General features: G+C 37.1%; 1 protein-coding gene across 1 annotated transcript in view; it reads right to left on the bottom strand.

The window, feature by feature from the left end:
• The window catches only part of LOC145663920 (follicle-stimulating hormone receptor-like), a 590,817-nt gene that overhangs the window by 25,436 nt on the left and 537,721 nt on the right, over positions 1–27,660 (bottom strand). The window contains exons 7-8 of the mRNA XM_081730117.1: positions 6,529–6,594; positions 1,877–1,945 (exon numbers count right to left, since the gene is read on the bottom strand). Coding sequence (XP_081586243.1) covers positions 1,877–1,945; positions 6,529–6,594 — 135 coding nt within the window. The remainder of the gene's footprint in view (positions 1–1,876; positions 1,946–6,528; positions 6,595–27,660) is intronic.

The following is a 27,660-nucleotide window of genomic DNA, read 5'->3' as shown; positions in this document are numbered from 1 at the left end:
AGGGACATAACTAATAAAAACCTCGTTTACAATAGTCTCAGAATTGAAATTCCAAGTCCCATTAAAAGTGTAAGTACGCAAAAGCCAGTGAAACGAGTGAAATTTGCTGGTGAGAAAGGGTAAAAATAAGCTGTAAAGCAAAAGAAAACGTTAAAATTAGGGACACATGGCGTTCTGGATTTTATAAAGTGCTATTGTACAGAAAATGAAGTAAAAATATTTTGTTAAAGGTCCCAGTATTATTTAAAGGCTCTAATAGTGATCATTCTTAATTTGAAAATGAAAAAACTGAAATCTTTCAGTTTAACGTCCCCTTTATTTCCTGAGAGAAACGATGATTAAGGTTAGTTTAAAGGACAGGTTTTGCCGATAGATGAAACTACAGTTTTCACATATCTCCCATGTATTTTTTTACCATTCACAAAAAATCACGATTTCTCTTACGAATTTCAACCTACAGACTTCAAACTTTTAGAAAGGGAACTTCATAATCTATCGATAGGCAATAACCCGTGCCGATTTTTTATTTAAAATTTTCTTCATTGTTGAAATGGCTTGATTGTTGAAATGGATATCCAAATCTTTAACAATGGAATTGTTTCAATAATGAAGAAAATTCTAAATAAAAAAATCGGCACGGATTGTTCCCTTTAATAGATTATGAAGTTCCTTCTCGAAAAATTTGAAGTCTCTAGGTTGAAATTTGTAAGAGAAATTGTAAATTTTCGTGAAAGGTAAAAAAAATAAATGGGAGAGATACGAAGATTGTAGTGCCATCTATCGGCAAAACTTGTCCCTTTACATTAACCTTAAGGCAAGTGTATGATGATTGAAGAATTGGTGGAATGAGAAAATAGGAGGAAACGGGACTACCTCGAGAAAATCCATGGACACGACGATGTTCACCACAGACTTCCTACTTGGCCGGGGATCGAACCAAGGAACCCACACACCAAAGTAAGACCCTACCACTGAGCCAATGTGCTCATTCATTCATATTATAACAAATAATACTTCTTACACTATAAACATGTAGTTTAGATATTTCTGTTACTAATATTCGGTATATATTTACTGCTTTTTTTTTATTTTTCAAAAGCAAAAAGGAGCAAAATTACAAGTCATTATCTGTAAGTTAGGTCGATATTTATGTGAATATTAGTTTAGAATTCGGATAAACCGTAGAAATAAGGCTTGCTGTTTAACTTCGTAAGTATGCACTCAAAAGACGTACTCGAGATTTTTCTAAACGCGAGGGGAAGTGAGGACTGGGGGAGAAAATAACCGATACACTAACGAAGTCGCTAGAACACACACACACACACAAACACCTTAATCCAAATAATACTTAATGTAAAATAGCAATTGTTAACTCACGTTACACAACTTCATTAATTATAGAAAATATATTAAATACCGCAGTGCATGATTAAGGAAATGAAATGAAACCCCTTGCGAAAATTCAGAGGGGGCAATGTTCCCCATATCCTCCTGTGGGCGGCCACGTATTCACATTAGCATTTGTAACAGCCCAGAATTCCTAAGCCTAAAATCTTTGCTCTCGACAAGCAAACTTTTTATCATGTCTAAAACTAAAGAGCGGTACATCTATTATATCTGAAAATATATAGCTTTATTTACTTCTATTACGCACGTGATACCTCATAATTGCATTCTGTACAACTATAGCACTTTAGTATTACTTACTTATTCCAATTAGATTTACGTGTCGACGAATAACATCACCATAGAACCACATGTTATTAAAAACTTAACTGCGAGTCGTAAGTAATAAATAAAATAAAATAAAATGACTATTAAAAAATAAGTTTTCAATATTGATACATACTCTTATTTCCAAAGAATTGCTACTTACAGTTGTGCAATTTGAGATCCGCTGAAAGCATCACTCTCCACTGCTTCTATTGCGTTGTAATTTAAAAGTCTGGAAAAAGAAAAGTAATCATTTTAATGCGTTTACTTTATAATCCACATGAACTAACAAAGATTTGCTTATAGTATTTTATTTTTTAAAAATCAAAATAATGCTGAGTAAGTGAGATTGAATTTGAATCAGCTCTTATTAAAGTAATTGGTTGAAGCGTAGTTTCTGGTAGTACGCGTTTAGATACTAATTCAATAGACTGTGACTGATACTGCTAAGTGAGTTACGTAATTTTGATCGATAAAAAAATGAGAGGTGTTAATCTAAAGCTTATAATAATTCTAATTATTATTTTTTCTTCTTTCTAAGAATAATATGCCAAAAACGCATAGCAAACAGTTGTGCCTTTCGCGCACAACAAGTAGATCAAATTAAATCTCGCGAACTTTAAGTTGAATATTTTGTACAGAATTCACAACTATTTCTCAGCAGATGACTTATCTATTGTTTAAAAATGAAAACGATCTTGTTTGTGATCAGATCCCGGGAAAACCGTTTGAAATGAATTTTTGGATATAATTATCTGGTACCTCGAAGTGGGCTTTTATCGTGTAACTTTGGTTCATGGGTCCATTGTAAGAGAGATTACAAAGATATTCAAAATTTATGTAAAAAAAAAAAAAAAAAAAAATACAGTATATCGTCAAGTTTGGAAAACGAAACTTGGTATATAAGCTCCTAATTAAAAATAAATGGAAACGTTCCGTTTTCGAGAATTCCTATTTTAATGGGGGAAGAGGAGCAGTTTCTACAATTTATTTCTTCACATTGAAAATGATGTTACCTGTTGTTTGTGATCGCGTCACGGGGAAACGGTTGTATAGTTTGAAATGAATTTTAGGACATAATGTAGTACCTACCTTGGGCTGAATTTATATCACGTTAATTTCATTAAAGAACCATCCTAAGTGGGGTAGATGGAGTTCAAAATTTCAGCCAAACATACAGTATATCATGAGCCCGACAAGTTGGGAAGATGAAACTATGGATATGAACTCCTCACTAAAAATAAAGGGACACGTCCCTCCCCGTTTTTGAACTTAAACTTTTCTCCTTTAAGGGGGGGAGGGCGGAATTTTCTATAATTTCTTTCCTCGCGTTGAAATGGACGTTGTTTGATGTTTGTGAATGCGTCATAGGGAAACGATTGAGCCATTTCAAATTAATTTTGAAACATAGTATTAGTAGGGGTCTACCTACCTCAAGGTGGGATTTTGTCATGTCATTTTCATTCAAGCGTGTATCCTGAGGAGATAGAGGCTCAAAGTTTCTACGAAAAAATACGTACAGTATCTCATGTGTTTTTACCAGTAGATGGGGTATCACTTTAATTCAAATTCGTATCCGAAGAGTGGTTCAAATATTTTCTATAAATCTATTCTTCCCGTGCGAAGAACGGTCATTTCAGCTAGTCTTGTATATTAAAAATTAATGTTTGTTTCTGTGTTTGCCCAGTATAGAAATCCACACCGTTGGGTTGGCGTGCTTCTAAGAAACTTTATCTAAGGGACTGAAGTAGACTGTTGACCAGGAACGTACTACGTAGGAATTTATTTCGGGGAGGTTCAAATTCAATACGAGAAAAATTTATATTAAATTTTGTAAAATTGTCCCTAAAATTAGACTAAATTTACAAATAGTCGGGATTTCGGGGGGAAGTCCAGACCCCCAGGATCCACCCCTACCAGGCACGTAGCCAGGATTTCATGAAGGAGGGTCCCTCACATGAAATAATGTGGTCACCACACCAGGGGCTCGATCATTCTAAACTATTTTACTGGCAACATATTTTGATTCGTTCAGGCAGGATTTCATAACGGGGGGGGGGGGAGGGGGCATGACATGAAATTCTGAAGGCCCAGGAGCACGATCAATCTAAACTACTTTGCGATCAACATGTATTGTTTTGTTATTACAATAAAATGAGGATATGTTGGTATTTTAATAACAAACTCGAGTAAAGAAATCTCGAGTAAAATAAAAAAAGTATTGAAAAAGATTTTACAATATTTATGTCCTTCCTCTGTTCATTCAAATATAATAATTTTCCTTTCATTATGACCTCAACTATTACAAAAAGTACATATTCACTATTATAAAAAGTACATACTCAATAATGTCTTGTAAATTATTTTACAATATCTGTGTTTCTTTCTCTGTTGAATCAGATGTTAACAGAACTTCCTTTCCACATAAATTTTTGTTTTTATTATTCCGTCAACTATTGTCTGTTCCAAATGACAGGCTACAGGAGTACTAGAAAATTGTTTTTGAAATAACATGTTTGATACTGCAAGGATGCGATGACGAAAAATTATGATAAAAAATGGCCACCCTGTTACACAACGGCACTATGCTTTCGGAAGCTTGAAATCTCCCGGACTAGCAGCAGATATTCTGAGAATTCCGTAACTTTTCTAGAAATTTCAAATTCCCTGACTCTTCCAGGATATCTCGCTCAACTCGCCACCATGTATAGCAAGTAATACAAATTTTCTTATAAGAAAGAGTAACCAAAAGCTCCCTGTTGTTTATTTTTAACGCTGATCCTTCTTTTTCTCATTTCATTTTGTTTCATCCTTCCTTAATTTTTTCATTTCTGGTCTTGAAGGGGGAGTCCGGATCCCCCGGACCCCCCTTGGCTACGTGCCTAGGCCCCCAGTTTTTCAGTGACAAAAGAATTTAAGCTATTATTTATATATTTTTGAAAGTTTATATATACCTATCATAGTCTGAGTACTGGCAGCTCCCCCAGTTTTTACCTCCTAGATCCGCCACTAGTTTTCAGATATACTCTGATTTCAAGAAGGATCCAAAGTAGACTGGAGGTAACCCTTGACAACCATGGACATTCAATCGGAGGGGAGGCTAAAGTATTAGGAACCGGCAGCTCCATCTTTCTTTGTGCTTGGAATAACGTGTGATGATATGTATTTCTTTACGGTATATTTCACGTTTTCTTCATTTATAAGCTTGAAAGAAAACATTGAACCATTCGTTTTCCCGAGTATGAGAGAACGTGCTGCTGACGATCCTTTAGACTTACGACATCGCGCCAAAGGATTCTGTGTTCACTGCTATCAAGACTTATCGTTTGGATACCTTGGACCAACCATAAAGTCAGAACATATCTCAAAATTCGGTTGATGGCATGTCTGGGAATTTCAACCTGCAGGGAATAATATGTACTGTACACCCATTGAACATTAATGTAATATGCAATTTTGGATTGCGTATGCGTGACTTCCTTTATGCTGATAAGGACTACTATCCACAGTCTCTCGAATTCGAAATAGGGCCTCTTGAAATTTGGCTTTTTCACGATTTTGGACAGTCCTATCAGTATTAAAAGCACCTGCAAAATCATTATCAAATTATATGCTTACAAGAAGAAAGTTATAGATATATGACAATGATTTTGGACATGAGTGTATCTTCATAGATGTATGCAATACTACAGAAAACCTATAAAATACGATATGGTTTTCGCAATCGTGATCTGAATTCTGAAGAATGATAGTGCTTCATGTAACCAAAATATCGTCATGATTTCGTCTACCAGGAAAGGTACATAGTTTCTGGAATTTAATTATTATCATGATGCAATTGGAAAGCTAACGAATTCCACTTTAGAGAGCTAAAAACAATGGCATTGGGATCGATTTTCTGATCATGTATCGCCCAGCTGATTTGTGTTATTTGTTCAGCCAGAGCCCCACACAGGGGCGGATCCAGGACCGACTTCTGGGGGAAAGGTGGGTTGTCATAATGCAACTTTTAAGGGCTCCAAACTCTAGGATGGATTTTATTTATATATATAAAGTAAGAAAGTTTCCTCTTCTGGGGGGGGGGGCGATCGCTCCGATCGCCCCCCTGGATCCGCCCCTGGCCCCCCACATAGGATGCAATGGTAAAGTATTTTAATTTATTCTTAAAAAAGCTTTGTTCTTAAAATTAGAGAAGCAACATTATCTAGATAGACCTAGATTATTTAGCAACTTCAAACAAATAAGACGATAATTATATTATATGGAACAATAATTTACAGGGTAGCCCATAAGTCAATTCCATCTCAAGTAGAACTAAAAACAGCAGAACTCACATGAACAACATCGCCTCAGACGAAAGACTCGTCACTGATAGAGTCAACTGAAGTATGAGAACTATTGCTCTAATCAAGATGCTACTATACTAGACAAAATAACTAATAGTGACAACTAGAGGTCAATCCATTTGAAATCAACCAATTTTAGACTAAAAGGTTGTTGACAAAATTAATAATTTTTAATTTTTCTACTCAAAGTTGTTCTACACTTGAGAGAGTTGAAAACAAGCATTCATTTATTTTTTAGATCCTCAGTAATCTTTTGAGCTATCATTATATAGATGTGTAAGCCTGCTTTCCACTTTACTAAGGTTTGTGGTAAATGGTGTATCATTGGTTGATTTGATATGAATTTACCTCTGATGAGTTACTCAGTGCAAGCAGACGTAGATTTAAATTCTTTTCGAAGACACTTTTAAATACATGCTTTTATAAACAAAACGTGATTCAAAGTAAATGGAGAAATTAAAGAACTTACAGAGCTTCAGCGTTGACCTTTATTGAGAAGGCTCCAATTCTTCTTATTCTGTTGTTATCCAAATCCCTAAAATATTATGAAACAAACATATTTTAAAAAATACCTTATGAAATGAACGTTTTACATGAAATAACTTAACTGAAGTTAGTGAACTCTTGTGACAAAAATAAAATACAACTTTAAATTAGTAGCAATAATTAGTATTGTTTGTAGAGCAGTTACAGCAATACATTTTCTTCATTTTGTAAATGATTAACCTCATTCTGAGTGTTATTCATTGACGAATTTGTTAAAAAGAAATAAAGTTTAATATAGGTGGAAAATGAGGGGGAGGTATATGAGCTTCTTTTGTGAAAATTTATCCTTAGACTTCAATAGAAATAACTTCCTTTCCGGAGTACTTTACTACATTTCTTCATCTCTTAAGAAAAGCATTTTCAACAATTTTAAATTAAAAAAAAAAACTCAATTATTTCTCATTACTACAATCGTTACATTCATTGTGTAATACAGGGATGCAAATAACCACTCGCCCGGGCGGGTGACTATTTAATATCATAAAATCTATTGTGGGATATGGGCTAGTAGTTTTTTTCTTGGGCTAGTAAAATTTTGTTGCTTATTTACATCCTTGGTGTAATAATTAAGAAGTCTTTAAAAATATACAATGTATAACTTCTTCAAGAGTGCCCATAAAGCAAGACGAAGCATGAAGCAAGTGAGTCATTAAAATTTTAGAGGCAGACAAAATATTACTTAAAATATTTAAATTCGCTAGCAATGATATAAATGACTGTATACAGGGCGTTCATAAAGTTACTATGTTCAATGAGTCCATGTTTTTATGTAAGTAATGTATGACCTATAAACCAAATTACATGTCTTAAGGAAGATTGATAGAAGAATAAGCAAAAGTGTTTGTACGTTCGAAGCGGTCCGTTTTAAACACTTTTTATACAACATATTTCAAAATAGTGCTACTTTCAGTACAAATAAACTTCCTTGTACAATACGAAGCAAAAAACCTGCAACATGAAAGTTTAAGTTCATTGTGAAACTACGCCAACAACATAGGCAACCAACCTAACGTCTTTGTGGCATTGATCACGCCAGGATAACCTTCGGCTTCGTCCCCCTGCACACTTCGTTTGGAGCAAGAAATGCATAGACCACGTGACTACAAATCACAAATTTCTCACAAGATGGAGTAATAGATTGAGGTTCTTCTCATTTCTCTTCTCATTTTACATCCTCAGTTTTAAAGAGAGAGAAAGAGAAAAAGGTCAACGTGATAAAAACTAAATAAAGAGGAATATGCGAAATATAAAGGAAAAGAAAACGTGCGCATATATTGACAAATGACACATGACACTTCAAAGGAGACCACCTCAAATTTTGTTATGAACCATATATAATAACTGTGAGAATCAGCAAACCACAAAGACATAATTACACACAGTAAGTGTTATATAACACATATTTATTTAAACAAATAAAAATGCTTGCAGAAAGCTGAAAATGTCTTTAAAATCTCAACCATAACTGAAACAAGAGATTACTTCTCTATTGTTTTTCTTCGTAGCATCCATCTACATGGAGAAATGAGAAAGAGAGAACATCTTAAGAGATTCGCACGTATACAATATCGGAAACTGCTAAATGGAAAAAATTACAGTCCTTGGATGGGATTCGAACCCAGAACCATAGTATTAGAAATCCCACACTCTACCGATGTAGATAGTCTGACAGTAATACCCTGTTTCTCCATCATTACCTATGAAAGATGGAATGGAGTCTGCAGAAAACTACGTCTAACATGTCCACGACAGACCGCCTATAACCTATGTCTAATTGGTACTTAAGAAAGCTAGTTCTACACGTGCATAGAAAAGTAAAATCAAATGAGTAGTTAGTACACATCACTTTATCTGTCTCACTCTATCTCTGACTATAGAAATCGAGGAAGAAGAAAAAAGTATAGAGGTGAGAACACAGGAAGAACAAGCAAAAATATAAGTTGCAGGAAACTGAATATCAAGGAGAGAGAGAGAGAGACATAGAGACAGAGAGAAAAATAGAGGAACGGAGCAAATTATTTAATATACATCGGAAAAGAAGGTTCACAACTGTGCTATACATTTAATGTATTGAATACTCTGCAGGCCCGTCTCCACGGGGAGCTAGGGAGGCCGGCCCCCCCTAAACTTTGGCCGGCCCCAATAAAGGTTTCATGATAGGCTTGCAAATGAACTATAATATGGTGATGAAGTATAATATGATTGGGTCGGGCTCCCCCTAACTTCGGCCGCCCCCCCCTATATTTTTGGGCTGGCTACGGGCCTGATACTCTGTTTCTTCTAAATTGCTTGCTAGATGACAAATATTAATTTGTAAAAACGTAGCAAATGCCCGCGTTGTCTTGTTTTCTTACTGTTTCAGTAATAGTGGAAAACGTGGTTTATGCAACATAATAAATTACTAATTTTCCCACAATAATCATGTAGATGTTGTTGATGATTTTGAGTTTAACGTCCGTTCAGCAGCGAGACTATATGAGACGTGGACCTACTTATTAACGTGGAATCCGAACCATATGAGCTGCTGCCGGGAATCGAAGCAACCATGTACTGTTGGTAAGACATTTCTAAGCAAAAGAAAAAACTGATCAGCAAAATACATAAAACGATAGTCCTGCAAACTATTACTTAAAGAGAATTTATTGTAAAATCAATACATCCATGTGGCGGTATATAGTCGTAAAGTGATTAGAAAACTTAATATTAAACTGTCGATCACATTGTTTTACTTATTTGAATTCAATGTCGTATAGATTCGGTTTTAGCTCTAGATTTCAGCGTTCTCACTTCGATTCTTAACTTGTTGGAAATATGCATTAATCGAAATTATAAAAATATACGAAATTTAACTAGCTAAAAGAAGAGAATAACATAAAAATCCGGATTAGAGTACGTCGTCGCCAACATGTGCTTTTATTTCAGGGAGCATAAAGTCGAGAAGATCAACCTTTTTTTTACCATTAAGTCGGCCTATAATTCGATGGATACCACCTCAACCTGCAGTCTCGCATATCCATCCCCAACAGTGAATCGTCACATGACCCATTCGCGCTGAACGGGCCATATATTGTGGATCAAACAGTCTTCCAGATGGGCGATACACACGTGTTGGCCCAAAGTTTCCAGTGGAAAATATTTTCTCATCTGTAAAGACAACAGTGTCCCAGTGACAAGTAATATTTAGCTCTGCAAACGCCAGTCTATCGACTTTGTGATCTTCTGTCAATCTCTCCTTAACAGCAGCCCGGAAGGACCTTAAGCCTGCGGCCCGAAGTCGCCGTCGGACTGTAGTTACATCACCTGGAAAGGCGGTAGACTGCTGCAGTTGTCGGGCACACATGAAAGGCTGTCGACAGCATTGATCAACTAATCGTTGGTCTTGTGTCGGTGAGGACACTCGTGGCCGACCACTTCCAGATCTTCGAGTTAGACTTCCAGTTTCCTCATATTTTTTTCCACCATCTGAACGCTGTTGCACGATGCACGCCTAATCAAGCGCCTGCTTCAGGAACACTCAATTCCGCATGTTCAATAAGAGCGATAACACTCTCACGTACAGAATGATCATATTGCGCCATTCTTACACAAAAGTAAAAGTGCTAAAAACGTCTTTGAATATAGGATAATGCACAATATTGCTATACATGACGTCGTATTATGAAAAACATGCGCGGAAGAAGTAGATGTGCCTGTAATCAACTGTTGTTGCACGCAAAAATACTCACTCACTGTTAGTAACAAAATATTTTCAATTTTTTTTTTTTAATCCAATACATTAGAATATAGTAGCAGTTACTATCTTTCAAGAACATAACTTCCATCGAGTGGTGGGCATAAACAAAAGCTCGTAACTATGCAACAGTTAACTTCCATCAAAACCCCCGAAGCACTTTACAGATTTAATCTGATTTGTTTGTGCAATTTAACATATAAGATTACAACTTGTCTGGGAAATTTGTTCATACTCGTCTAAAACAGTTCTATTCTATTATTCGCCACTCGTATACATTATATGACAAACAACAAAACAGAAACAAGTAAAGTGCAAATACTCTAGACAATATTTTTCAAAACGTACTAGAGAATTAAGATATAGCCGAGAGGTTTAGTAGAGTAGTCTACTACCTCCGCCTTCTCGTGTTCAAACCCACCTGAGGTTTGTGTCTATTCTCTGCTTTTTTTCTTGTGCTTTCACAACGAACGTTTTTTCTATAATTCCTATAAGCTATGACTTGCAAACCCTAAACAAAATACACATGTTTATTGTAATACTCTAATCCGGATTTTTATGTTATTCTCTTCTGTTAGCTAGTTAAATTTCGTATACTTTTATAATTTCGATTAATGCATATTTCCAACAAGTTAAGAATCGAAGTGAGAACGCTGAAATCTAGAGCTAAAACCGAATATATACGACATTGAATTCAAATAAGTAAAACAATGTGATCGACAGTTTAATATTAAGTTTTCTAATCACTTTACGACTATATACCGCCACATGGATGTATTGATTTTACAATAAATTCTCTTTAAGTAATAGTTTGCAGGACTATCGTTTTATGTATTTTGCTGATCAGTTTTTTCTTTTGCTTAGAAATGCCTTACCAACAGTACATGGTTGCTTCGATTCCCGGCAGCAGCCAGGCACGTAGCCAAGGGGGGGGTCCGGGGGGTCCGGACCCCCCCTTCGAAACCAGAAATGAAAAAATTAAGGAAGGATAAAACAAAATAAAATGACAAAAAGAAGGATCAGCGTTAAAAATTAAAAAGAAAACTACGAAAGCTTTTGCTTACTCTTTCTTATGAGGAGATTTGTATTACTTGCAATATGGTGGCGAGGTAAGCGAGGTATTCTGCAAGAGTCAGGGAATTTGAAATTTCAAGAAAAGTTATGGAATTCTCAGAATTCCTGCTACTAGTCAGGGAGATTTCAAGCTTTCGAAAGCATAAATGCCGTTGTGTAACAGCGTGGACATTTTTAATCATAACTTTTCGTCATCTCATCCTTGCAGTAACAAACATGTTATTTCAAGGACAATTTTCTGTTGCTCTTTTAACCTGTCATTTGGAACCGACAGTAGTTGACGGAATAATACAAACAAATAATTATGTTGAAAGAAACTTCTGTTAGCATTTGATTCAACAGAGAAAGGAACGCATATATTGTAAAACTAGTTGAATATACACATTCTTCGCACAGGGGCTGTATTTGGAAGTCAACGTTTGTGGCAGTATCACCATTGATCACAGCGAACGCGAAAACTATGGATTTGATACTGATATCGGTCATTTTGGGCTATTTTTTACATGTTTCGGTATCCCCCCCCCCCGCTGACTCCCGGCCCGCATACTTGCAAGTCATCGCTAATGGAAGTGTCACCATTGATTTCAGCGACCGCGAAAACTATGGATTTGACACTAATATTGGTCATTTTGGATTACTTTTATATGTCTTGGTATCTCACCCCCCTCTGGTGACCCCCGGCCCGGAGCCGAATAGCGTGAATTTGGACGTTAATGCGACTGGAGTTTCACCATTGATTTCAGCGACCTAGAAAATATGAATTCGACACTAATAGCTCAAGTGGTAGAGCGTTGGCTTCGCATTCGGGAGGTCGTGGCTTCGAATCCCGCTGCTTACCATCCTGACTGAAATTTTCCAGTGTTTCCCTCAGTCCTACCAGGTAAATGCCGGGATGGCACCTACTAAAGAGGCCCTGGCCGATACCTTCCCAAATCCGTTTCATTGTTAATGTTGTTGGATATCCAATGTAAAATGGCCTCTGAGCTGTATCTGGTGATTGTTAAATAAATAAATAAATATCGGTCATTTTCTACTACTTTTACGTGTCCCGGTAATCGCCCCCCCAAGACCCCACTGTTTCGAAATTTGAAAAAAAAAAACGCTTCGTCTTAATCTGGGGCCTGGGCCAAGATACCCCTGACCAAAATTTAGTAACTCTCGGTCCACTCGTCTGGTCCCCAGGCCGCACACAGACAGACAGACAAACACACAAACAAACTCTTTATTTTATTTATATTAGAAGATAGTTTACAAGACAGTATTCAGTATGTACTTTTTATAATAATTGAGGTAATAACGAAAGGAAAATTGTTATATTTGAATAAACAGAAGAAGGACGCAAATATTGCAAAACCTTTTTCAATACTTTTTTTTTTTTATTTTGCTCGAAATTTCTTCATAACTTATTAAAATACTTGCCAACATATCCTCATTTTATTGTCCTAACAAACTAATATATGTGGATAGTAAAGTAGTTTAGATTGATCGAGCTCCTGAGCTTTCAGAATTTCATGTCACTTCCCTCCCCCCCCCCGTTACCAAATCCTGGCTAAACGAACCAATATATGTTCCAGTAAAATAGTTTAGTGATCGAGCCCCTTTTGTGATGACCACAGTCACGGACCCCCCCCTTCACGAAATCCTGGCTACGTGCCTGCAGCAGCTCATATGGTTCGGATTCCACGTTAATAAGTAGGTCCACGTCTCATATAGTCTCGCTGCTGAACGGACGTTAAACTCAAAATCATCAACAACATCTACATGATTATTGTGGGAAAATTAGTAATTTATTATGTTGCATAAACCACGTTTTCCACTATTACTGAAACAGTAAGAAAACAAGACAACGCGGGCATTTGCTACGTTTTTACAAATTAATATTTGTCATCTAGCAAGCAATTTAGAAGAAACAGAGTATCAGGCCCGTAGCCAGCCCAAAAATATAGGGGGGGCGGCCGAAGTTAGGGGGAGCCCGACCCAATCATATTATACTTCATCACCATATTATAGTTCATTTGCAAGCCTATCATGAAACCTTTATTGGGGCCGGCCAAAGTTTAGGGGGGGCCCGGCCTCCCTAGCTCCCCGTGGAGACGGGCCTGCAGAGTATTCAATACATTAAATGTATAGCACAGTTGTGAACCTTCTTTTCCGATGTATATTAAATAATTTGCTCCGTTCCTCTATTTTTCTCTCTGTCTCTATGTCTCTCTCTCTCTCTCCTTGATATTCAGTTTCCTGCAACTTATATTTTTGCTTGTTCTTCCTGTGTTCTCACCTCTATACTTTTTCTTCTTCCTCGATTTCTATAGTCAGAGATAGAGTGAGACAGATAAAGTGATGTGTACTAACTACTCATTTGATTTTACTTTTCTATGCACGTGTAGAACTAGCTTTTTTAAGTACCAATTAGACATAGGTTATAGGCGGTCTGTCGTGGACATGTTAGACGTAGTTTTCTGCAGACTCCATTCCATCTTTCATAGGTAATGATGGAGGAACAGGGTATTACTGTCAGACTAGCTACATCGGTAGAGTGTGGGATTTCTAATACTATGGTTCTGGGTTCGAATCCCATCCAAGGACTGTAATTTTTTCCATTTAGCAGTTTCCGATATTGTATACGTGCGAATCTCTTAAGATGTTCTCTCTTTCTCATTTCTCCATGTAGATGGATGCTACGAAGAAAAACAATAGAGAAGTAATCTCTTGTTTCAGTTATGGTTGAGATTTTAAAGACATTTTCAGCTTTCTGCGAGCATTTTTATTTATTTAAATAAATATGTGTTATATAACACTGTGTGTAATTATGTCTTTGTGGTTTGCTGATTCTCACAGTTATTATATATGGTTCATAACAAAATTTGAGGTGGTCTCCTTTGAAGTGTCATGTGTCATTTGTCAATATATGCGCACGTTTTCTTTTCCTTTATATTTCGCATATTCCTCTTTATTTAGTTTTTATCACGTTGACCTTTTTCTCTTTCTCTCTCTTTAAAACTGAGGATGTAAAATGAGAAGAGAAATGAGAAGAACCTCAATCTATTACTCCATCTTTTGAGAAATTTGTGATTTGTAGTCACGTGGTCTATGCATTTCTTGCTCCAAACGAAGTGTGCAGGGGGACGAAGCCGAAGGTTATCCTGGCGTGATCAATGCCACAAAGACGTTAGGTTGGTTGCCTATGTTGTTGGCGTAGTTTCACAATGAACTTAAACTTTCATGTTGCAGGTTTTTTGCTTCGTATTGTACATATTTGAGTGTGAGAAAATTGGAAGTTAAAACCACCGTATGGATTAAAAGATTTCTTTTCCGGAGGGTGTCAGTACCCAAATAGTACAGATGCTGGCTCAACGTTGGTCCATCAAGTTTCCCGCCCATTCACCGTTTCCCATAGTTGGGCCAACGACCTGTGCTACTTGGATAGGAGTATTTTTGAGTAGTGCATTGTGGATCATGTGAGAATTGTACACTCTTGGTGGATAATTCACCATATTTGGAACGTACTGCTATACGACAGTGTAGCAGACATACTGTTTGACGAGGAGCAGTGCGTATTTTGCCAGAAATAGTTCTAATGAGAATCACGAAAAAAGAGAAAGGATGTTTCATGGGAAACTCTAGTGACATTTGTCACTAGAATAGCTGAACGTACCATTAAAGGAACACCTATTCGATAGGAAGATAAGTCACTAGTTACAGATTCAAGACGTAGATTTCATAGCAGCTGAAATGAGGTACCACAACTTGTACCAATCGTCGAGCTGAAATTGTTCATGAAAAAAAAAAAAAAAAACATACCTAAAGATAAATTCGTGGAAGGTATTTCAGTGGAAGGACTGTGCAGGTATGTCAGTAAGTGTTTTGGTTATTGAAACAGATTTACTGTTATTATGAGCTGTTCTTAATCACCAACAGATGTGAGTTCCTTCGTAGCCTCACACGGCGGGAATTGTACATTCCCAGAGCTCAGATTTACCTCTTCTCTCATGCAGTTTATATTTACTCTTTTAACTGGAACTGATACGCAAATCCTCGGAAATTATTCCATCAAAAAGGGAAGAACAGATGAACGTGTTAAGACCGATGGCTGGAGGTCATCACCGCTTTCGTCAATATAATCATACATTGCTGTTTCTAATTCAAATATTTGTGAATATGAAGATGAGTGGGATGTACAGTTTTTAATTAATTCTCTACTGCTTGTGAGATATCTGTTATATCTAGGAGCCTCTCTATTGACATCAACCATGGTACACCTGAAACAGCTGAACAAACATCTTGTGTTAAAATTTTGGTGACACAGGTTTTCCGAAGACTTGGGTCTGTATTACTTTCAGCTAAAAGGCACTTAAAATGGAGATGAGGTAAGTCTAAGCTCTTGGAATGTAGCAATTTTGCGTGGGCAGCCATGAAAGATTTGACACTTGTTGACGATGATTACTAATAAAAGCTCGCAGTAATAGTAAGCTGCTTCAGTAACTAAAACACTTATTGTGACATACCTGCACAGTCCTTCCACTGAAATACCTTCCACGAATTTATCTTTAGGTATGTTTCTTCCATGAATAATTTCAGCTCGACGATCTGATACAAGTCATGGTCCCTCATTTCGGCTGCTATGAAATTCACTTCTTGAATCTGTAACTGTAGTGATTTATCTTCCTATCGAATAGGGAGTTTCTTTAATGGCACGTTCATCTGTTCTAGTGACACATGTCACTAGTGTTTCCCATGAAACATCCTTCCCCATTTTTCGTGATCCCCATTTAGCTTTTTTTTTTTTTTTTTTTTTTTTCAAAATACGCACTGCTCCTCGTTAAACAGTATGTCTGCTACATACTGTCGTATAACACTACGCTCCAAATATAGTGAATTATCCACTAAGAGTGTACAATTTTCCGCCACACATGATTCAGCAGACTGACTAGCAATCGTGGTAATTTTGTGAAACTTTGGTAGTCCCAGCGATAGACCATGTTTGTTTGCGTCGTATTTTGCAGGAATTTGGATGCTAATTGATGTTAAGCGGTGCAGTTTTGCAGTGCCACTTTCTTGCCGCAGTTAAAGTTTTTATGGAAGCATTTTCCGATTAAATTTGTCGTCCTCATGCATGGGCGCCCGAAGGTGGGGGCAAGGCGAGGCCCGGGCTTCCCTCTGGCTCACGAAAATGTATACGTAAGATAGCAAACCACGTATATTAAATACCAGACGTAATATAGTAACCATGGAGATGGGCCCTCCTCTAGAAAATCTTCTTCGGGCGCCCCTGTTCTCATGTCAGTTTCGTTTTATACGTAGTATATTACACAGAACTTTCGATTTTTCACAACAGCAATCCCTTTTGTTGTTGCATTTGTCGTCTGTCTGACTGGCTTTTTGTTTGCAATTCTTCTTCAGAAGAACTGAGAACACGCGGATATCAGGGCGAAAGTGCTACTATTATCAACTTACAGACAGACAAGATCACAAAGAATATATCAAATTGTTTAATATTACGACAATTTTAAAACTACAGAAGTGCGATTATCTGTGTGCACATGTAATAAGAATACATGCCCTATGAAATAACTTCGAGAATTTTTTTGATAACTTCACATATCTGCAGATATGTTTGGAAGTTGTATTCATTGTAAAATACCAGAACAACAAGTATTTTCAAAATAACATAATGTAGCCGCAAACCATAAAACTTTCCTGGGAGATTTCTCGGTACTGGCAATCTGTCATAATATAAGGTATGAGAAAATCAACTAGAATAATTTGTATCACTTGTTTTCTATAGAAAAATAAAACGGAACATTGACACAAAGTCATACTCGTACTTCCATGAAAATCAATTATTATAAACCTTGTGAAGACTATAAAATACATATTTCCTCTGCTGCTTTTTGATGGATCAAGACAAAGTTTTCAGTTTAAGTTGAGCACAAAACAGAACACACAAATACATTTTATTATACACCTAGTTTGGAGTGTTGCCACGTAATAACTAAGCGAATCGCGAGAAAGGACTTTCTTAGAGAAATTTTCTTAAATATCCCTCAATTATTTTTCCTTTGTACACAGAAATGTTCCATTCATTACTATACTGAAAGCTTACACTCTTAAAAATTGATCGAGGTATAACTTGTTCCAGGGTTGCACTAACGGTCTGATCTACAATCATTTAAAGAGATCCCATCGATGTCTGTAAATATACACGGGTGCTAAAGGGTTAAGAGCCCCAGGACCCAGGTGTTGCACTTATATGTTGACCAACAACAATTTTTTGATTCTAAGGACCCTAGGGAACATTTCTAATATAGTGGTAAAAGTTCCCCAAAGGGGAAGGGAGTTATTACCCCTTTTGGCCCTTGGTCTAATAATATTTACACAAAAATTCCATTCTGTATCTTCTAATTTGTTCTGGTATCTCACTCGAAATTATTTAAGTCAGTGTCGACTATAGAATATTGTTTTTTCGTAAAGTAAACGTGAATATTTGATTGTTTTTTTTTTACTTTTAAAGAAACTAGTATTATTTCTAATACATTTTTATACATTTCTTAACATGTTATTGCAGGAAAACTATTTTAGTTGTACATGCATACCAACATATTTTTAAATAATATGACGAAGTTTTTTTTAAACACTAGTTTTAGCATATTTGTTCCAAAATAAACATCGGACAGCTTGACAACAATATCTTTCGGGTCTTTAACGATTTTGAGCAACAAAGTAAAATCTGTAGATAGTGTTGCTACCACTCCCAAATTTACCGGTATTAGCTATGACTTCCGAGAATTTATATTTATCCAAACTGGATTCAAAACATTCTTCATGAACATAGTCAAAGTGGTTGTCAGCCTCCTAGGATTTGATTATTTTGAATTACAATCTAATAATGAGATTGCATTTAAATTTCAATACTTCAAATCAACGTAACATAGTTCTTGTTAAAAGTTTGTAACATTGTATTTACAAAATTTCAGAAGTTCGTGGAGCCCTTGACACTATTTACAAATCTTATAAATGGTTTCTTTCGTAATGTGACTTTTTCTAAGCTCATAAAAACTTATACAGTAAAACCTGCCTTCAACGGACCCTTTATTAAAGGGAAAACTGTCTTAAACGGAAATATTTCACGGTTCCATGAATTTTTGAAGTAAAAGACGTGTAAAAGTCCCTTCATTAAACGGAAAGTGTGTTACGCGGACAACGTAGGGCAAAATACACCTTTAACGGAAAATTCTGAGTTCGGACTACAGCGTTTACAAAATTTTTATACATTCTATGAGGGACAAACATATACATTACACTGTCTGCGATAAATTCTTCGTTCTTTTGTTAAACATTTCTGGACAATTTGCCTTAGGAAAAAATGACTGATTTACTTAGTGTAGTTTCTCAGGCTAAAGTGTGTGTGGAAGATGGAGCAGCCAAGCAGCAATGTATACAGGAAACCCTGCTTGACTATTGGAAAAAATAAAGAAAATGTGTGCATAGCATATTTTGTGTTCATTTTAATTTTTTTGTATTAATTAGTAGAAGAAAGAAGTACTATAATTGAACAAGCTACGTACAGCAATATATTTTCACAGGGTGTCCGTTATAGGCATATATCTATTTTTAAAGGAAGGATCTACCTCTATTAAGCGGAAACCTGATTTCAACGGAAATTTTTGCGAGTTCCGCTCGATTCCGCTGAAGACAGGTTTCACTGTATATGGAGATCGTTTAAAGTATAATAAATTGATAGTAATGATTGTTAATTCGTTGAGTAGAGTTTAGTGTCCCCTTCAGCAGCGAGGCGATGTGAGACATGGAACTACAACTTTACGCAGAATTCAAATCACAAGAGCTCCCACCGGAAATCGAACCAGGGTCTCCCTACCGAAGATGAGATGCAAATCATATAACCACGAAGGAGCTCGTAATGATTGTTAAATTCAAGAAACGCATAATACATTTGAAATTAACAAACATTTCTTTTAAGGTTTCACATAATATTTTCTTTTTGAAGAAGTGTTTTTGTAGTGGTATTTTAAAAACATATTACAACAAAAACTTAGACATTAGAACTAAAGTATAAGTTGAAAAAATATTGATTCAAAATTAAAAAAAAAAAAAAGATTAAACAAACAACCCTCTTTTACAGTCACAATTCATTTACTCGTCGCTATCTTTCTAGTTCCATTTTCTTGCAAATAAAAACAAAAAAAATCATAAATTCAGATGTAACTTTAATCCAGCTGCGATTGAAATACCTAGATTTGACGCTGATGCATTCGTTTTGACTTTTTCAATACTTAAATAAATTATGTTTATTACTTGTTGTGCCTGTATTAAAAATTCCAATATATCAAATACTAAATAATGAGGAGACTTATGAAAAACTGAACATCTTAACTAGTGGTAGGCACAAAAACAGGTTTTTCTGTTTTTAGTAAAACCGAAACCGGCCTTTGAAATTTTTCAAAAAACAGGTTCTTCACCAAAACCGGTTTAATTTTGTCCGAAAACCGGTACGTTTTTCTTCTCCAAAACCGGTTCCGGGTTTTTCCAAAATTTATTCTATTTCTGACCAGAATAGTGTTTCGTTGTTCTCCGGAAACCGATTCCGTTTCCACAGAAATAGTTTTATGTGTTTTCCAAAAGTTTTCATCGAAACCAGTTTCAGCGAGAACCGAACCGGTTGTGGAGAAAACCGAAATCTTGGTTTTTTGGATTTCGGTTTTTCTAGAAACCTTTTTCCGATTTTTATAGAAACTTGTTTTACCCATCCCTAATCTTAACTTTTACAATATTACTCATAATGAGGGATAAATACACAGAGGAAAGAAGAACTAAGCAAAACTGGTTCCTTCCACCTCACCCTTCAAGCTTCCCCCGATAGTCCTAATACAGTAAAAGCAAGCAACAATGCAGGGAAAATTCAACGACAAAAGGGAGACACAAAATGTGTGAAAATGTCTCCATATTTGGGTGCAGGATCTCCGCATCCATGCTCCTGGAATTCCGGAGCAATGTGATTGCGAACCACTTATGTGTGTTGGTATAACGCTTAAATACGTCTTGATGGTATAAAGTGGATTAAATTTAAATAAAACAAGTATTGTGATTATGTTCGAATTTTAAAAGTTCAGTAAAATACAGGGTGTCCAACTCGTAAGAGGCCTCGGGAAAAGTGTTTATAAAAAATTTAGTAAAAGAGGATATGAAACCAAATTTGTACGTAAACTTACATTACAAAAGGTGCCGGAAGTGACCTTCATCACCTGTATACACAGTTTAATACGGCCTTGCATGTTCGTTAATGTTGCTGCCAGAGCAATAGGCGTGATTGCCTGGATTTCATGGTGGGGTTTTCACGTAACTCGTTTGATGGTGCTTGGTTTCTTCTTGTACACATTACCTTTAAGGTCACCCCACAGGCTAGATAAACTGGTACCAGTTTCTCGTCATCCAATAGGTTTACAAATTCATGAAACAATACCTGGTACACTTCACCGGTGACAGTAGTATCAAAAAAATGAACCGATGATGCGCTGCTGTGATAATACACGAAACACGTCCACCTGTGTATGAAGGGGTTCTTCAACGACTGTATGCGTGTTGTCACTACTCCATAAATGTATGTTTATGAGTTCACGCATCCTGACATGTCTTAAAGGAACCTCTTATCCAATACTGTTTCACAAAAAACTCGCGCTCTTCTGCAGAATATCAATACATTGTCAGAATCAAACAGCGCCGGAAGAAGCAAGTCGCACGAAACACCATGAACACTAAGCCAGGCTACACTGAGACACAGTGTTGCCACAGTCCTAGTTCTGGAGTGGGCTGAAAATAGTACCAAATTGAAACAAAAAGGGCTGAATTTATTATTTTATACCATCGAGGGTAAAAGTGTCGGGGAACGCGGGGGATCGCCGTCTCCCCACTTTCAGAAAATATCTCTGGCGTCCCCCACTTCTAAAAAATTACAATGGGCAAAGATAGGCACACGGGACGGCGTGACGTCATGCATTCCCCTACTTTTTCAGATCCACTTATACCCTTGAGTGTAATACATGGCTCTACAGATGGTGATCAGAAAAATGAAAATACCTGTAGTTGGCAACACGTCAGATGTATGGGTTGGCAGTGGTGTCGCGGCGCCCGCAGCGCTGGACCGCTAGTGGTGATGAGTTAGGTCGGTCTCCATACTACGTCAGGAGCAGTGGAACAGCAGTGTCCAGTGGCTGCAGCAGACGGAGGTAGTGTAAAATGGGAGACCTCTCAGATTTTCAAAGAGGGCAAATTGTTGGTGCGCGGTTATGTGGAGTGAGTGTGACGGCAGTGGCTACTGTGTTAGGTGTGTCGTGTAGGACAGTGTCGAAGGTGATGACGGCCTACACAGCACACGGGAAAACCACATCGGGGAAGTGGAACAATGGGCGGAAGAAAATCATGAGTGACAGGTCACGACGGGTATTAAAGCGCATTGTCACGCAGAACCGTCGTGCCACTGCGGAGCAAATGGCGGAGGAACTCAATCAGCACCTCCCCCACCTTGTTTCGACAATCACAGTCCGCCGCGAATTACATGACATGAACTTATGGGGTCGTGTTGCACGGGCCAAACCGCTCATCAGGGACCATAACGCTTTCGCACGCCGCAAATGGTGCCGCGACCATGCAACTTGGACCGTTGAGCACTGGAAACGTGTGACATGGTCGGATGAGTCACCCTTCACCCTATTCCCAACCACGGGCCGTGTTTATGTGTGGGGAGCGCCCAAAGAAACTTATGATCTGCAGTGTCTCCGCCCAACTGTGAAACATGGCGGCGGCTCGGTGATGCTGTGGGCCGCCATATCATGGTTTTCGTTGGGCCCTGTGATCACACTTAGCGGACGAATCACTGCCAACGATTATGTCGCAATTTTAGGTGACCACTTGCATCCTATGATCCGGATGTGGTTCCCGGACAATGGTGCCATCTTCCAGGATGATAATGCACCCATTCACACAGCTGGCGTTGTTGCAGCATGGTTTGAGGAACATCGGTATGAAGTTCAACACCTCCTCTGGCCCGCCCAATTCCAAGATCTCAACATAATTTAACATCTGTGGCCCGTCTTGGAAACACGACTCCGGCGACGATTTCCACCTCCATCCTCTCTCACAGAACTGGCCGATGTCCTGCACGAGGAATGGTGTAAAATTCCACTTGCTACCATTCACGACCTCTATGCCTCCATCCCACGTCGCATCAATGCTGTTCTGAAGGCGAAAGGTGGCCCGACGTTATATTAATCTGGTAAATTGCAATTTCGTTTAGGTGTTTCCATTTTTCTGCTCACCATCTGTATAACATGAAAGTAACAAAGGTAAAGTTCTATAACACTCTCCCCTTTTCCAATAGTTTAAATCAAAAAGTTTTTTTAAAATTAATTTTTAAAACCACCCAAATAGGACGACTAAAATTTTTACCACTCTGCTTCTTTCTCGTCTCCTTCATGCGCGGCGCGGATGCATTCCTAGCGTCATTTGTTTTCCGGTATAGTTCGAATTGCGAATTTTCTACACGAAGTTCGTAGCGTTATGCGGTGTAACGTCACAGAAATAAATGTTCAGCAGCATTTTTTAAGAGTCCAACAGACAGTATGAGTAACGTGAGATGTAGAAAAAATTTTACTAACACTTTTGAAAATGTGGCAAGTATTTGTCAAATGGTGCTGAACTTGGTAGAATTGTACCAACTTTTTTACAAAAGGGGCTGAAAATGCCAGCGTGGTACCAACGGGCCGATCAATGACAGAAAGGGCTGAATTTGGTACAATTGTACCAAGTGTGGCAACACTGCTGAGACACGAGACCCATACACAGATCGCGGAATCTCATTTCACAGATTTACAATGCTGCCACGTAGACGAGTTACGTGAGAACATCCGCCGTGAAATCCAGACAGTCAGGCCCAATACTCTGGCAGCAACATTTACGAACACACACCGACGTATTGAACTGTGTATACAGATAGGAGAGGTAATTTCCACCGCCTCTTGTAATGTACCTTCATTTCTCAACCATAAAGGTATGTTATGTACAAATTGGTTTCATATCCTCTTTTAGTAAGATTTTTGTAATAATACTTTTCCCGGGGCCTCTTATGAGTGGGACACCCTGTATATTTGAAATAGATTTTATCTACGAAAAATAAATAAATAAAAGTCTACATGGTGAGAAAAACGCATTTATGAAGAGAAACAAAAAAGGTGAGGAAAATGGTGAAGAACACAATTGTGAAAGAGGAACTAAAGATAACAAAAGAAAACGAAAGAACTAGAAACCATGCAAAACAAATCTGTTCGTAAGTTACAAAATATGTGTATGTAAATTATGTATGTGTAAAAAATGAATCTTTATTATTTAAAAAAACGTCATGGACAGAAACTAAGAAAAAGGCATTGAAAACCCGCAAGTTCAAACTAGCAACACTAAAACTTGAAATTAAATGAAATGAAAATGTGTCTCCAATGTTCAGATAATCCAGAAATGGATTAGCATTATACTGGACACTCTTTTTATGTTCTTTAAGTCTAGGCCTAATTCGTGCATCTGAGAGTATGGAAGACACAGCTAAATCATTTACAACCTAGTAAGGTAATAAAAAGCAATTCTTTTTCTTAATTAAAACCAGAAAACCTAATTCCAAATCGTGTACCTTCCTGTATTTTGTCTACATTTGCCTATAATCTTTGTGTTAATTTAGTAAGAAAAGCTAGCCTCAACGTTGAAGAAATAAGTTTGAATTTCGATTCAATTGTAGTAAAGAAGACTAGTCCAAGTAACATTTTTTTCTTTTACGAAATTGAGTTATCTACACGAAATTGCTGGTAATTGTGTGATTTTTCCTTAGATCAACTGTTCTGTTAATTAAACAAATACAATTGGATGTTAGTTAGTTTCCCAAATTAATTTGTGTATTTTTGTGAAAGACCATACTAGACAAAAAGAATACTGGAGTACTCCTGCTGTTTTCCTACGTTCATGCATACGAAATGTTCAATTGGGCAAAATAAACCACAATAATCTATTAAATTATTAATACCTTGTGGGCTTACAATTTATCTGCTATAACGTTATGATTTCAGGTATTCAAACAAAAAACTATCGACGAAGAAAATTATATTTTCTATAAGCATAACAATAGTGTAGAATATTTATATCCGTAATGTGCTTATTACTCGCGTAGTACTCAATCTCAAGTTTTACAGAATGAAAACTGAATTCTTATCTTACATAACTTTCTGGAGGCCTTGCATTAGGTACTGTCGGTACCAGTCATATGTACACCTAAATGTCTGAATATGGCGCGAAAATATGCAGTGATTTCCCGCGAAAAGTAAATGCATTGTTGAATGCAGATTCTGATTTTGAAGATAATTTGCTTAAGTGACTGTAGTGATTATAAGTGGCGACCTGTTAGTAAAAATAATAACATAACATTAGTGCAAAAGTATACTAAGTGACAGGCCCGTATCCAGGGGGGTCTAGGGGAGCTGGCCCCCCTAAAATTTTCTTGCTTGCAAATGAACTAGAATATGATGATGAACTATAATATGGTTGGATCGGCCCCTCCTAATTTCAGTCCCCCCCTACATTTTCGGGCTGGCTACCGGTCTGCTAAGTGACTACAAATTGTTTTAGTAGTTAATGTACTGAGTTAGCTCACATACAGTAAATTGTAATGTATTACCTGAATCCCATACTCATCAACTGGGTGAAGGCAGTAAGAATGGTAGAAACGGAAACGGAAGTATAAATCATGAAAGGAATACAAGTAGAAGAGAGTCAGAGGGGAGTCCTATGTAAACAGAAATCAGACAATGAAGCCTGGGAAGTGCTTTGAAATGTTTTTCTGTTCGTGCAAAAGAAGCACTTGCTCGAAGTTGACGGAAGAAATGCGAAACAATATTTTCTAACTAGCAGCGTTCACCCCGCTTCGCTGGGGTCACCCCGGAACGCAATAAACTTTGTTACTTAGATAATTTTTACTTTTTCGCTTTCAAGTGATATGATAAAAACCATAGAAGATTGCAGTAAATGTTAACATTATATCGCCTGTCATTTATGTTAACCCGCCGAGTGACACGGTCATGTGGGTTGCATATAAATACGGTTAGATTTACCTATGATGAGCTAACAAAGGATTTCTACGTTATGGACACTTGAATGGTCAATTATCTCAAGACACTGGTAATTGAAAATTAAAGTGATATGATAAAAACCATCTAGGGTCCAAATCTTAATAACCCCCCAAAAATGAAAGAAATTGGTTCAGCCGTATTAGCGTGATGAGCTAACAAAGGATTTGTACGTTCTCTTTTATATATATAGATAATTTTATGACTTGGGATTTTGAAACAAACAGCATTCCTATTTTCACGTATCAAAATACAGGTAACTCTAGGGAAGAAAAATATAACATGACTGGCAAACAGTTTGCAAAACTGTGTCTAAAAAAAACAAGCAAAAAAAAAAAAAACTTCGTATATCAATCGCATATACGTCGGGCTCAGGGGCGTCATTTAGGGAGGGCAGGAGGGGGCAATTGCCCCCCCCCCCAAAGTTTGAGAAATACATACACTTTAATCGATTGTCTACTAATATACTAGTACAAAACCGGAAAGTCTTATGTCTGTGGTGCTTTTGCCCCCTTCAAGCGAAGTCTCAAATGACGCTCCTGCTCGGGCTCTTCATTGTCGTGTCAACCGAGTTCTCAAGAAGAAAGTGTCAGGCGATGTGCCAAAAAATGACCTTCAGAGCATCTATGTACAACCTTGTTCAAGAAACCCTAACCACCCATCTCTCTTTCAAAATCCCTGCACTCTTGCCTACAATTGGAATTAAATTAAATAAATATGGCTATATATTGACTAGATATCTTCACTTACAGCCAAAATATTGGAATCTCCTGCGTACGATTGCAATAATATGGGATTCTAAAGTAAGGTGGGCGGCCAAGATTTTTTGAACAAGACTATACTTCATAATCGTCTTCTCAATGAAAGAATGAACTTTATCAAAAATCATAGAGCTTTATTTCCAAGTTACAAGTTACATTACTCATTGACGTGATTAAAATTACCAAGAGAATTGTTGGGAACAGGAATGTTTAAAAAAAAAAAAAAAAAAAAAAAAAAAAAAAAAAAAAAAAAAAAAAAAAAAAACAGGCAGGACTCTACTTTATGGGGCGTTTACACTTAGTCGATTTGCGTTCGATTCAGTTGAATTGACGTCACTTTCAACTTAATCGACTGTGTAAACAGGACTTCAACTTAATAGCTTGTTGATCGAAAGCGACTAATCGACTGGCAACTGAATTGAAAGACGTTCTATTTTCTGTGGTCGATTCTATTTTCTTCTGCTATAACACCGCAAATTGTACCAATTACTTTTTGCTTGGACATCTTTAAAATTGCCAGTCGATTTCGAATCGACCAGAGGAGAGCGAGTCGACAAGCAGCATTCAATTTCGGTTGAAACAATTGAACACATTCATCGATCTGATTCGGCCCAGTTGTTTCGATTTAGTCGCAAATGCAGCGAGTCGATTTAGCCGTGCGACTAAATCGACCAAGTGTAAACGCCCCATTACTCTAAAGAAACGGCTACTCCAACAGAAGAAAAGGGTTCAAATACCTAATTTAATTGTTTAAAATAAACCAAATACTTGATAATTGAGGACTCGCTGTAGAAAACAATGTAAGTGGCAAACAGAATAGTCACTGTAACAATAGAAACAAAAAGATAGTAAATTGTGTTCAAGCGTCACAAAATAGAAAATACTATTGGTTAGATCATACGCTGACTTGAAGAAAATATTGGGGCGGAGCATTCAATGAATAAATATCATAATCATATTCAGCCGTTTTCTATCAACTGTTTGATGAAGATCCACCCCCGCAGACTTTGTTTTGCGCATTGATCTTGAGCTTTCATATCAGTGCTACCAGAGTGTTGGTTGAAGCTTCAGTGCTCTATTAAACACCGTTTGGAAACCGACGTTTTCTATCAAATAAGAAGGCTGTTCCTAATTTTGAACTAAAGGTATGACGAACTTTACGACAGAAACTCTTGCTCCTCTTTGTTAATTCTTCATTGACTGGATTATATTGGAGAGCGAGGACCTCACCTTTAAATACTGTAGGGACCAAAAGTGTCCTGTGCCCCCAAAGTCGGCGCCTATGGGTTAGAAATACAACCTAGCATATAACAAAG

Source organism: Thermobia domestica, chromosome 11 (assembly GCF_964235325.1).
Source record: "Thermobia domestica chromosome 11, izTheDome1.hap1.1, whole genome shotgun sequence".
NCBI classification, from domain to species: Eukaryota; Metazoa; Arthropoda; class Insecta; order Zygentoma; family Lepismatidae; genus Thermobia; species Thermobia domestica.
This window is presented reverse-complemented; position numbering and strand designations above follow the sequence as displayed.